This window comes from Anomaloglossus baeobatrachus, chromosome 2 (genome assembly GCF_048569485.1).
Source record: "Anomaloglossus baeobatrachus isolate aAnoBae1 chromosome 2, aAnoBae1.hap1, whole genome shotgun sequence".
NCBI lineage: Eukaryota > Metazoa > Chordata > Amphibia > Anura > Aromobatidae > Anomaloglossus > Anomaloglossus baeobatrachus.
In genome coordinates this window covers 691707902-691721614 of record NC_134354.1, presented here as the reverse complement: position 1 = coordinate 691721614, position 13713 = coordinate 691707902, and the positions used below count along the sequence as shown (strand labels likewise).

General features: G+C 41.6%; 1 protein-coding gene across 1 annotated transcript in view; it reads left to right on the top strand.

Annotated features, from left to right (window-relative positions):
- ZNF740 (zinc finger protein 740) overlaps window positions 1-4393 on the top strand; it is a 126563-nt gene extending 122170 nt beyond the window's left edge. The window contains exon 10 of the mRNA XM_075337227.1: window positions 3561-4393. Within this exon, the coding sequence (XP_075193342.1) occupies window positions 3561-3650 (90 nt within the window). The 3' untranslated portion in view covers window positions 3651-4393. The remainder of the gene's footprint in view (window positions 1-3560) is intronic.
- Window positions 4394-13713: the final 9320 nt, after the last annotated feature.

Below are 13713 nucleotides of genomic sequence, written 5' to 3'. Positions count from 1 at the left end.
AGCTGCAAGTCACTTGGGGTATGTGTCTATCAGTTTTGCACATCGAGAGACTGAAATTCTCGCCCATTCTTCCTTGGCAAACAACTCGAGCTGAGTGAGGTTGGATGGAGAGCGTTTGTGAACAGCAGTTTTCAGCTCTTTCCACAGATTCTCGATTGGATTCAGGTCTGGAATGTGACTTGGCCATTCTAACACCTGGATACGTTTATTTGTGAACCATTCCATTGTAGATTTTGCTTTATGTTTTGGATCATTGTCTTGTTGAAAGACATATCTCCGTCTGGGTCTCAGGTCTTTTGCAGACTCTAACAGGTTTTCTTCAAGAATGGTCCTGTATTTGGCTCTATCCATCTTCCCATTAATTTTAACCATCTTCCCTGTCCCTGCTGAATAAAAGCAGGCTGAAACTCTGATGCTGCCACCACCATGTTAGACAGTGGGGATGGTGTGTTCAGGGTGATGAGCTGTGTTGTTTTTATGCCAAACATATCATTTGGCATTGTGCCCAAAAAGTTCGCTTTTGGTTTCATCTGACTAGAGCACCTTCTTCCACATGTTTGGTGTGTCTCCCAGGTGGCTTGTGGCAAACTTTAAACAACACTTTTTATGGATATCTTTGAGAAATGGCTTTCTTCTTGACACTCTTCCATAAAGGCCAGATTTGTGCAGTGTACGACTGATTGTTGTCCCATGGACAGACTCTCCCACCTCAGCTGTAGATCTCTACAGTTCATCCAGAGTGATCATGGGCCTCTTGGCTCCATCACTGATCAGTCTTCTCCTTATTTGAGATGAAAGTTTGGATGGACGGCCGGGTCTTGGTAGATTTGCACTGGTATAATACTCCTTCCATTTTAATATGTTCGCTTGCACAGTGGTCCTTGGGAAGTTTAAAGATTTGGAAATCTTTTTGTATCCAAATCCGGCATTAAACTTCTCCACAACAGTATCATAGACCTGCCTGTTGTGTTCCTTGGTCTTCATGATGCTCTCTGCGCTTTATACAGAACCCTGAGACTATCACAGAGCAGGTGCATTTATACGGAGACTTGATTACACACAAGTGGCTTATATTTATCATCATCAGTCATTTAGGACAACATTGGATCATTCAGAGATCCTCAATGATCTTCTGGAGTGAGTTTGCTGTACTGAAAGTAAAGGGGCCAAATAATATTGCACACCCCACTTTTCAGTTTTTTATTTTTGCAAAAATTTAAAATAAATTAAATTTGGTTCACCTTCACAATTGTGTCCCTCTTGTTGATTCTTCAACAAGAAATTAAAATGTTTTATCTTTGTTTGAAGCCTGAAATGTGGGAAAAGGTTGAAAAATTCAAGGGGGCTGAATACTTTCGCAAGGCACTGTATTTTTTTCAGAATATTTTTAGATGGAAAATGGTGAGCAAAATAGGAGGGGGGATCTAGGAAAAAATGTGGGAAGGGAACAGCAATCACCGCAAACAAAAAAAGAAACCATGAAGGGTCAACTAAGCTTAAACATAGGTCAATAAAATAGTATAATTCTAAATCAATGAGATGTTGCAGAGATCAGAGCGCTAACTGGAAAAAAAACAGATTGATATTCTGGTCATTCTGTTGAACACTCATCCGGGAAGACGCGAATCAATCTATTTCTGAAGGGAATTGTTCCTTATAGTATACAATTGCATTGTGGTTTTAAGCTTTAAGATCCACAAGAGATGGGATAATGGTGGATTTGCAATTATGTGCTATCAAAGCTTTTGTAAGTAAGAAAATATGAATCATCATAGATACAAATCTTTGTGGAAAGTCTTGAATTATGAAAGAGAAGTTATATCAAAAGCCATTTTTCAGCACAACAATACCAGGCTGCATGTTGCTCGTGTACTGTGAGCAGCCTACGTAGCCTAAACGTGCGACCATGACCTGCAGCGTTATCAGACTTCTCTCATCAAGCACATTTGGGATGTTGGGAATTGCAATGGGAGCTGCCAGCAGCGGATCTTGATGATTTACCTATGTGCTTTCTGTGTACCTTAATGCACCTCATTGATAACTGCAAAGGCATGCAAGTACGTGCTTCCATTTTTCATGATTTTACATGTTAAGCAATTTTGTGATTCATTGTAGTGAGTCCCTTTGATGGACTGGATCATCAAAGAACCCAAGGAAGTCAATCAGAGCTCCATTCATATGCATTATTTCGCTTGAGTGTAGCCATTCATTCTAGTGCTGCTTGTGTATTGGGCGTTTACTTTCATTTCCAGATACAGCACATTAAATTCACACAATCCCTTTTAATACTTGTTCTATTTTAGGGTTATATGTAACGGCAGTGCAAGATTGGCTTGTTGCCAAGGTCAAACTACTTCATAGGCGGTGGGTTAGCAACTGTTCAGAAATTCCAGGACAGTCCATAAAAATAAGGCACTTTTTTACCCTGTTCGTAAAAAAAAAAATTAAGGCGTCCCATGAATTTTTGACGCTTTAACAAATAAATGCAGATGGTGTCTTCTATCAGAATTATAGATTATAGACATGTATCAATTATAATTTATTATTGTTTTCCATTGTGTTCTTAAAAATATTGTCTGTCTATGATTTTTGGTAAGGTGTCCAGAAAAAATAAAAAGCCAAGCTGGCAACCCAGCCACCCATTGTCTCACGGGACATAAGCATCTTCTCCCTCCTTTCCCTATTGAAAATACATGCACACTCAGCTGAGCCGAGCATACATGTTTATTGAAGAATCGTGGCCAAAGCTGTTAATCGGGCTTTACACACAGCGACATCGCTAGTGATGTCGCTGGTGAAAGCACCCGCCCCCGTCGTTGTGCGTCACGGGCAAATCACTGCCCGTGGCGCACAACATCGCTTACACCGGTCAAACATACCTGCCTAGCGACGTCGCTGTGGCCGGCACACTGCTTCCTTTCTAAGGGGGTGGTTCGTTCGGCGTCACAGCGGCGTCACTAAGCGACCGCCCAATAGGGGCGGAGATGAGTGGGCCGAACATCCCGCCCACCTCCTTCCTTCCTCATTGCGGGCGGCCGCAGGTACAATGATGTTCCTCGTTCCTGCGGTGTCACACGTAGCGATGTGTGCTGCCGCAGGAATGACGAACAATCTGCGTCCTGCAACAGCAACGATATTCGGGAAAGGAACGACGCGTCAACAATCAATGATTAGGTAAGTAATTTTGAAAGTTAACGGTCGTTCCTGCGTTTTACACGCAACAACGTCGCTAACTAGTTCGGATGTGCTTCACGAATTCCGTGACCCCCAACGACATCTCGTTAGCGATGTCGTTGCGTGTAAAGTGGCCTTTAGGTTTATGGCACATTTCCATTATGTTAACACTGAGTTTTTATTTTGTTTTCAAATTTCCAATCAAGGTTAATTTTGAATTCCCGGCTGTTTTTGCTCTAAAAATTCCTGAAAGTACTCAGCGTGAACCTCCCATTACAGATGCAGCACTGATTGGCAATCTCTTCCCGCAGAAGACTTGCGGAACGGTCTCATGTGGTCCTCTTTGATGCTGGTTATATAATTGCTCTTTTTTCTGTCTTCATTAGGCTTTCTCTAGGACGGACCGCCTCCTCAAACATAAGCGGATTTGTCAGGGGTGCCACATAAAACCTGAAATAAACATTGTTGTGTTGTGAATTGCATTGGGACGTCAGCCGATCTCCCGCGCTCAGGACTCCTTCACTATCAGTACCGATACATCACAGATGGATTTGCCTCAAGACACAGGGCTGGTAACAATGTCGCCCAACACCGTCTGCTTTTGCAAATTGTAATTATAAAAAGGCCAAACTTTTTTTTTATAGAAAAGACTGAGTAATATTCATTAGTCTGAAACTGGTAAATAATTTAATTTACTGGCAAGAGGTGACTCCTGTCTGATATTAAAAATGGCGGATCTCCATTTGTTATCCTTTAGGTGCATTTAAAGGGGTTGTTTCCTCTTATTAAATGGGTACAGTTACAAAGTGCTTTGAAAAACTATTAACTTTCCATTTACCTCTTTTATTAAAAATCCTTTGTTCTCAAGAACTAAGCGATCTAATTCTGTGGTTTACAGTTTGTTGCTTATGTTACTGACCGCTGTCTCCTAGATGTGACGCACGCTTGCAGGCAGCTGCCCTGAAGTGTCTATATATTCAGGAGTGCACAGTCCTGCAGGATGCCAGGAGGCAGGGATTGGTGAACTGAATATAGGACCATGAGACAACCCTATATAGAACACTTGTCTTCTCTTCTGACTTGTATTTTTTTTACTAAATTCTTGTATTTCCTTTGAAATAATGAAGCATGTTGTAGACAAATGGAAGGTATGCCTAGCTGTAGACACGTGCAGGTAACCTCCTCATAGCCAGTTCTTCATGCAGAGCAGCCAATGGAAATTGCCTTATATTGTTCCTGCTCATCAGAAAAAGCACAGCCTGTGTACTAACATGACCATGTAGCGGGAAGACTGCCACTGGTATGTGCCCACGATCAGGACTCGCTGCGTTTGCATAAATTGCCATATGCAAATAGACAAAATGTACCACATTACTACATATTAACAAAGCCTTTCCTATGGGACACCACCTGCCTGATTGACAGCCTCTATGCTGTTTAGGTTCAAGCAAATGAGCCATTAGTCACTCAGGAGGAGATGGTGCTGGGCAGAGAATAGAACTGGAGTGACAGAGGCTTAAGATTTATAGAGAGTTCTTCAGCCAGATTTACATATTTCAATCCCTGATTTATCACTAATGGAGGAACAAACCGGCCATGTAAACATATTGATGGACTTGTTTTTGAAAAAGCTACATGCACATATAAATAGTTTGGGTGGCGAAAACCTGCAGATACATTCCTTGTAAATGTTAAAATAGTCATACATTTTAGATTCTTGTGGACATGTTTTCCACCCGAATTCCCTTTATACATGCACACTCAACAGATCGTGCAAGTTTTTCACTGAGGAGAATGTAGTAATCTGTTGCCAGATACTACGGTCAGTGGCTTTTTTTCCTGTCGGATCAGGCATGGTAAAATCCCAACATGTCCAACCCTTCTTTTGGGACACCACCACAGACATTAGCAGGTCAGCCCTTCCTGAAATAAATGGTTGCTGTGACATTTATATAATGTGTATGGGCCCTTAAAACTGCTTCTGTGCCTCAAGTGTTGAGAACAAAACTCCATTTACTTGCATTGCTCGATAGTTAGCATTCTTTCTGCGCTTGCAGCCACACAACAATCAGGAGCATATCCACCCTGTGTGAAGATACTTGTAGAGGACATGTAGGTTTAGCTGCACTGAAATGCTTTAGAAAAAAAGGTATTTTAATTATATATTTTTTTTGAAGATAGCTTGAAGATGAAAATGGCTTTAAAGGGAAACAATCACCAGGATTTTCGTATATAACCTAAAGCCAGTGCTATAGAAGCACTATCATACTGATTCTATACATACCTGTAGTGGTCACGGTCAGCTCAGATGTTTAGGTTTTGAAATCCAAGAAAGTAAAGTTTATAAAATCGGCAGCTTCTTGAATTGACAGCAGCTGAGGATCAGATAATATCTGGGGGTATTCATAGTTATCCCCTCCCTCTGCTAGAATTAGCATAAGTATTATACAATCAACTTAGCAGGACCTGTGTGAGATCATACCCATGTGACCAGCTGGTATCAGCTGAGGCCCCGCCCCTTATGGTCACATGGGTATGACCTCACACAGGTCCTGCTAGGTTGTTTGCATAATAGTTATGCTAATTCTAACTGGGGAGGGGATAACTATGAATCCCCCAGATATGATCTGATCCTCAGCTGCTGTCACTCAAGAAGATGATGATTTTATAAACTTTACTTTTTTGGATTTCAAAAGCTATACATCTGAGCTGACCACTACAGGTATGTATAGATCAGCCTGATAGTGCCAGTATAGCACTGGCTTTAGGTTATATACGAAAATCCTGATGATTGGTTCTCTTTCAACACATTGAGGGTCATATCCACAAATGTCCCGATTTTTTTATTTTTTTTATTTTATTTTTTTTTAAATTGTACTTTTAAACAGCTTTTTTTTCTCTCAGGCACTGTTTGTTTTACTAGAGCTCAGCCAGCATATACACCCCTCCTCCGCATTAAAATTGCATCACCAAGAAAGAAAAGTCGTGGAGCTCTGGAAATCACAGGATGGATACACGTTACTGATATGCAATTAATGAAAAAATGGAAACCAAATTTTCAAAACCTCTCGTTTTATTCAGCATAGAGTATGAGTGTCACGCACAAAAATACATTCACTGACACACCTTGGCTGCATCTTTGAGGTTATTAATGGTTGCCTGACGAATGTATTGCCACGCTGAATGCACTTTGGCACGGAAATCATTAGAATTCGATCAGTGGATGGCAGCCCAGGGTTGTAGTGTTGAAAAACAGCTTTTTGGGACACTTTTGAGAAAAGGCCCTACCACTGTTTCCACAACAAAATCAGTGTAACTCAGAGATGTTAGTGTACCTGGAATGAACACTAGAGAGGTCTGGTATATTATGCCACCCAACACCATCATCCTGGGAGTCGAATAGATGTGATGTTCCATCATAAAAGCCTCTACATGGAATTGCCCAGGTCTCCAGACTAATCTTCGACTATCATTGTGCCCAAGTCTAAAGAAGGACTTCTCACTGAGGTGGATACACCTACATTCAAGCTACTGGTCTCGATCTAGAGACCACATGGGCAATGCAATGAAGAGGCGTTCACAAGGGCAGTTGACACCAGTATTACTCCTGAGATAGTTGTGGAGTAATGTATGGTAGTCTGTCTCCGCTATTGTTAGTTGCAGGTACTCTAACATCTGACCATTAAATTGATAAGGTTGAGGAGCCAGGGGTACAGCCATATCTTCAAAGTGTTCTGGGAGATGTTAATCAACTCTACAACACCAGGCCGAATGTTGCTGGTACTTTTGTGAGCAGCCTGTGTGGCCTAAGGCTATGTGCCCACAGGCACTCGTACCTGCGGATGTATCCGCAGGTACGAGCGCATGTTTCCCGCAGCTGCCCGCTGGCATCCGCAGCTATTTTTAGCTGCGGGATTCCAGCGGCATAGCTGCGGTAAACCTGCGGACTTTTATGCGAATTACCTGCGGACGTCCCGGCCTCTATCTCCATAGCGGAGGGCCGGGATTTCCGCAGGTAATGCCACAGGAATAATTGACATGCAGTTACGTGCGGCTGCAGGACATCCGCACCATGTTCCGCAGCCGCACTTTTCCGCAGCGTGGACACAGACACTCCCCATGTTGGTAATTACAAAGAAAGCTGCCAGAGGTGGATCGTGATGATTTGCCTAAGTGCATTCAGCGTGCCAGAAGATTCCTCAGTCAACCATTAACCTCTTGGATAGCAGCCAAGGTCATAAGTGTGAGGACTTCTGCACGAGACGCTCATACTCAATATTGAATCGAAATGCTTTGAAAAATTTCTTTCCATTTTTTTTATCGTTTTATATCATTACCATGCCTATCAATCCAGCGAGTTTCATAACTTTGACATTTCCTTTTTGGTATTAAAATTTCAATGTTGAAAGGTGTATGTATGTGGATGGCAATTACTAATAATCGCTATTAAGTTCCATTAATCATGCTTATTCTGTAGGTTCCTTACATGTGTTGTATAAAATTCTTCCCCCTACACACTGTAAATGAAGTTTAATTAAAAATCATTGGCTTGACCGTTATAATATTCAGTCCTAGTAATAATCAGTCCTAGCATAGGGACCAGAACTATAAAAACAGGTCTTACAATAACGTCAAGTTAAAATGCAATATGGGAAAGCTGTCCTACGAAGTGGAAAGGAATTTGTCATCAATGTTTTGCTATTTAATATGAGAGCAGCATTATGTAGGGGCAGAGATCCTGATTCCTAGGATGTCATGTGCTCAGCAGTTTGCTGTAGTTTCAATACAATCTGTTTGATCAGCAGGAGATTATCACTGCAGGACTAGGTCTCAAATGCAGAACAGTCAAGCTAACTCGTGTAACCCCACCCCCACCACTGATCGGCAATTTGCTAACATTGTACACTAGAAGCTACCAATAAGCGGTGTGGGCGGGGTTATACACAGCTCAGTATTCTGACCACTGCTACATCTACAGCAGAGAAAACAGGGATTCTATCAAAACTGCACTAAACATTCCAGTAGGTGACACATCACTGGAATAAGGCTAATCCCTACATCATGGCATGCAGCTTTCAGATTCCGTAGCAAAAGCCTGCTGATGGATTCCCTTTACTCCTCACATTAGAATACTGAGTTATTCTGCAGGGTACATCAATAGAAGGCTGGCTATGGGCTGCTTATTCTGCTGTACTATATGCTACACAAAATCACCAGTTATAATTGTCATTTTTTTATTCAGTATAATTTATAATATTTCATAACCAAAAGGTATTTTTTTTTTTTTATAAAACATGGTATATGACCGTAAGAGGTGGTAAAGCCTTGCCCAGCTTGTTTTGCTCCTTCACTGCACTCTATTCATTGGCAGACAAATGTAAGAAACACAAGTTGAGAGATGTATTGAGATGTATTGCCTAAGGCCTAAAGGCCGATTTACACGCTGCGATATCATGACCGATATCGCTAGCGTGGGTACCCGCCCCCATCGGTTGTGCGACACAGGCAAATCGCTGCCCATGGCGCACAACATCGCACGGACCTGTCACACGTACTTACCTTCCCTGCGACGTCGCTGTGACCGGCGAACCGCCTCCTTTCTAAGGTGGCGATTCGTTCAGCGTCACAGCTACGTCACTGAACCGCCGCCCAATAGAAGCGGAGGGGCGGAGATGAGCGGGACGTAACATCCCGCCCACCTCCTTCCTTCCGCATTGCGGGCAGGACACAGGTTAGGATAGGTTCCTCGTTCCTGCGGTGTCACACGGAGCGATGTGTGCTGCCGCAGGAACGATTAACTACATCATTACTGCAGCAGCAACGATATTCGAGAATGGCCCCCATGTCACCGTTGAGCGATTTTGCATGTTTTTGCAACGATGCAAAATCGCTCATAGGTGTCACACGCAACGGCATCGCTACAGCGGCCGGATGTGTGTCACAAATTCCGTGACCCCAACGGGATCGCTTGAGCGATGTCACAGCGTGTAAAGCGGCCTTAAGATACACGGCATGAAAATCGGATTCCACTGCGGTGGAATTGAGGTTTGTATTGTACAACTGCGGCTCTAGATGAAAAACCGCATACAATCGTGTCATAACTGGGCTCTGAATTGTGCATAGTTGCAGGCATTCTTCTAATTTGGAATTCTGACCAGATTTTTTGCAAAAAATAATGGGTAGAGGATTCCTTTAAGCAATTTGTAGAGGACTATAAATGGTATTTTCCATTTTTACATGTGTAAATATAACGATAAGTGGTACAGTAACATACGGGATCTAGTGTATTGTATACCTTTTAAAGATGTTTTGACAGCTGAAATATGTGCCCTAAAGGAGGGGTCTGTTTTATGAGATGACAAAGGGAAAATCTCGTTTCAATGACAAAAAATGCACCCACCCCCCAATAAAAATGTTCATTACTTTGAACCTCATAAAAAAAATAAACATCAAGTCTGTTATATAAGAAAATGAAGGCCTGATAAAATCTTCATTGATACTCAAACCCCTATAATTGTAGGTTCAGTCTCTGGCTGGGATCTAACACATAGTAAATACAAAGTACTTCTCATCGTTTTCAGACAGAAGACTACAAACACACACTTAGTGACATTTAGTGTATGTCGCTAAGGCTGCTTTCACACATCGGGTTTTTCCTGTGCGGCACAATCCAGCGCTTTGCAGAAAAAACGCAACCGTTTTGAGTTTTTTTTGCCGCCGGTTGTGGGTTTTTTTGCATAGACTTACATTAGTGCTGTATTGTGCCGCATGGGCTTGCGTTCTGTCCGGTTTTTGCCGCATGCGGCAGATTAAGCCGCTGCGGCGGCCGGATGGAACGTTGCCTGGCACGTTTTTTTTTGTTTTTTTTTTTGTCCGGCAAAAAAAAAAAAAAACGCATCACGCCGCATCCGGCCGCCGCATGCGGTTTTTTTCACTGCGCATGCTCAGTAGCCTGCCGCAAGCGGCAAAAACCGGACGGGCCGCATGTCAAAAACTTATGCAAAGCATGCGGTTTTCTCGCCGCATCTGTTGCATAGGTTTTAGAGCTGGATTGGCCGGCTCTGCTAAAACCGGAGGTGTGAAAGCAGCCTAAGGAGAAACTAGCACAATGACAAAATTTTAGTCTGTGCCAACTTTGGACTATCATATATATATATATATATATATATATATATATATATATATATATATATATATATATATATATATATATATATATATATATATATATATATATATATATAATATATATATATATATACATATATACAGTTAGGTCCAGAAATATTTGGACAGTGACACAATTTTCGCGAGTTGGGCTCTGCATGCCACCACATTGGATTTGAAATGAAACCTCTACAACAGAATTCAAGTGCAGATTGTAACGTTTAATTTGAAGGTTTGAACAAAAATATCTGATAGAAATTGTAGGAATTGTACACATTTCTTTACAAACACTCCACATTTTTGGAGGTCAAAAGTAATTGGACAAATAAACCAAACACAAACAAAATATTTTTATTTTCAATATTTTGTTGCGAATCCTTTGGAGGCAATCACTGCCTTAAGTCTGGAACCCATGGACATCACCAAACGCTGGGTTTCCTCCTTCTTAATGCTTTGCCAGGCCTTTACAGCCCCAGCCTTCAGGTCTTGCTTGTTTGTGGGTCTTTCCGTCTTAAGTCTGGATTTGAGCAAGTGAAATGCATGCTCAATTGGGTTAAGATCTGGTGATTGACTTGGCCATTGCAGAATGTTCCACTTTTTTGCACTCATGAACTCCTGGGTAGCTTTGGCTGTATGCTTGGGGTCATTGTCCATCTGTACTATGAAGCGCCGTCCGATCAACTTTGCGGCATTTGGCTGAATCTGGGCTGAAAGTATATCCCGGTACACTTCAGAATTCATCCGGCTACTCTTGTCTGCTGTTATGTCATCAATAAACACAAGTGACCCAGTGCCATTGAAAGCCATGCATGCCCATGCCATCACGTTGCCTCCACCATGTTTTACAGAGGATGTGGTGTGCCTTGGATCATGTGCCGTTCCCTTTCTTCTCCAAACTTTTTTCTTCCCATCATTCTGGTACAGGTTGATCTTTGTCTCATCTGTCCATAGAATACTTTTCCAGAACTGAGCTGGCTTCATGAGGTGTTTTTCAGCAAATTTAACTCTGGCCTGTCTATTTTTGGAATTGATGAATGGTTTGCATCTAGATGTGAACCCTTTGTATTTACTTTCATGGAGTCTTCTCTTTACTGTTGACTTAGAGACAGATACACCTACTTCACTGAGAGTGTTCTGGACTTCAGTTGATGTTGTAAACGGGTTCTTCTTCACCAAAGAAAGTATGCGGCGATCATCCACCACTGTTGTCATCTGTGGACGCCCAGGCCTTTTTGAGTTCCCAAGCTCACCAGTCAATTCCTTTTTTCTCAGAATGTACCCGACTGTTGATTTTGCTACTCCAAGCATGTCTGCTATCTCTGATGGATTTTTTTCTTTTTTTTCAGCCTCAGGATGTTCTGCTTCACCTCAATTGAGAGTTCCTTAGACCGCATGTTGTCTGGTCACAGCAACAGCTTCCAAATGCAAAACCACACACCTGTAATCAACCCCAGACCTTTTAACTACTTCATTGATTACAGGTTAACGAGGGAGACGCCTTCAGAGTTAATTGCAGCCCTTAGAGTCCCTTGTCCAATTACTTTTGGTCCCTTGAAAAAGAGGAGGCTATGCATTACAGAGCTATGATTCCTAAACCCTTTCTCCGATTTGGATGTGAAAACTCTCATATTGCAGCTGGGAGTGTGCACTTTCAGCCCATATTATATATATAATTGTATTTCCGAACATGTTTTTGTAAACAGCTAAAATAACAAAACTTGTGTCACTGTCCAAATATTTCTGGACCTAACTGTATATATATATATATATATATATATATATATATATAGATATATATATAGATATATAGATATATATATATATATAGATATATATATATATATATATATATATATATATATATATATATATATATATATATATACAGAAATGTTCCTTCTTTGAAGAGAACTGTTAATTTTCCCTACAGCACTCCCAGCGGAGAACAGGGGTATTGCATAAGCTTTATTGACATCAGCGGCCTGTCCGTGTGATGCAAGGACATGAGTCCATGATCCTAAATGGAGGATGTTTCTTTTTTTAATTTTGAATTTAATTGAAAAAGTGTTGGAAAATACTTTACTTTGTGTAAACTAGACAAACCCTTTAAATTGAAATGTTATTGAGACAGAACCTCAGCTTTTAGTTATATTTCTTGTCCCAGTTCTGTTTTTTTGGGGCTTTTTTCAGTAATGTAAAAATTCTAATTTTTTTTACTGCATTTTGTATGTATTTGAAAAAATGTATAAGTTTTTTATTGATTTTTATTTGCTATGTCACTACTACTGTATGTAATGAACTGTAGCTTTAAATCCGACGTGGGATTTATTAATCTGTATTTTTGTATTATCAAGTGACCTCAGTTCTTCTTCTTCTTTTTTTTTTTTTTTTTTTTTCTTACGTTAATTCTTTTTCTACGCAGCCAGGTTGTCTGGTTTTTAACCCTTGCTATCAGATTGCAGGCCAGATGTCTGCATATTTTAATATTTGTAGTAAATAGTTGAGTGAGCATTTCCATGCTCGGGTTGCTCGGTACTCATTTAGAGCAGTTGGGTGCGACTTGAGCACCCGAGTATAATGGAAATCAATGACCGTGTCAAGCATCTGTCTTTAAAGGGAACCGGTCACCAGTTTTTTTAGTGTATGAACTAATCCCGCCACCTTTCCTTTAGCACCTATGCTGCATTCTAAAAAGTGGTATATCATGTCCTGACACCCCCCTCCCCATATATCCCCAAAAAAACCTTTTGAATAGCTCCTATGCTTTATGAAAATGTGACCGGTCCGATGGGTGTCATTGTATTGGCTACTATCCCGCCTCTCCGCTAGCAATCGCCATCCTTCCGATGTGATTGATGTGGATGACGTGTCCTGCATCGTCCACATAGCCGGACATAGTCTCGCGCCTGTGCAGGAAGATCGTGGTTTGCGCGGGCGCATTTTGCTTTGCCCTGTGGGCTGAGCCTTAACCCTTACTGCACATGCAGCAGCCCTCAGCAAGGCAAAGCAAGGTGTGCCTGCGCGAACCGCAATCTTGCTGCGCAGGTGTAAGATTGTCTGGCTATCTGGATGACTCAAAACGCATCATCCACATCAATCACATCGGGAGGATGGCGATTATCAGCAGAGAGGCTATATAGAAAAGGAGAGGCGGGACAGGAGCCGTCCATCAGACCGGACGGGTCATATTTGCATGCTGCGCAGGAGCTATTCAAAACAGTTTTTTTTGTGATCTGCAGGTGGGTCAGGACATAATATACCACTTTTGAGAATGCAGCGTAGGTGCTAAGGAAGGTGGCGGGATTAGTTCATACACTAAAAAACTGGTGACTGGCTCCTTTTAAGATTTCCCGAAAAAAAAGCTTGAGTTCC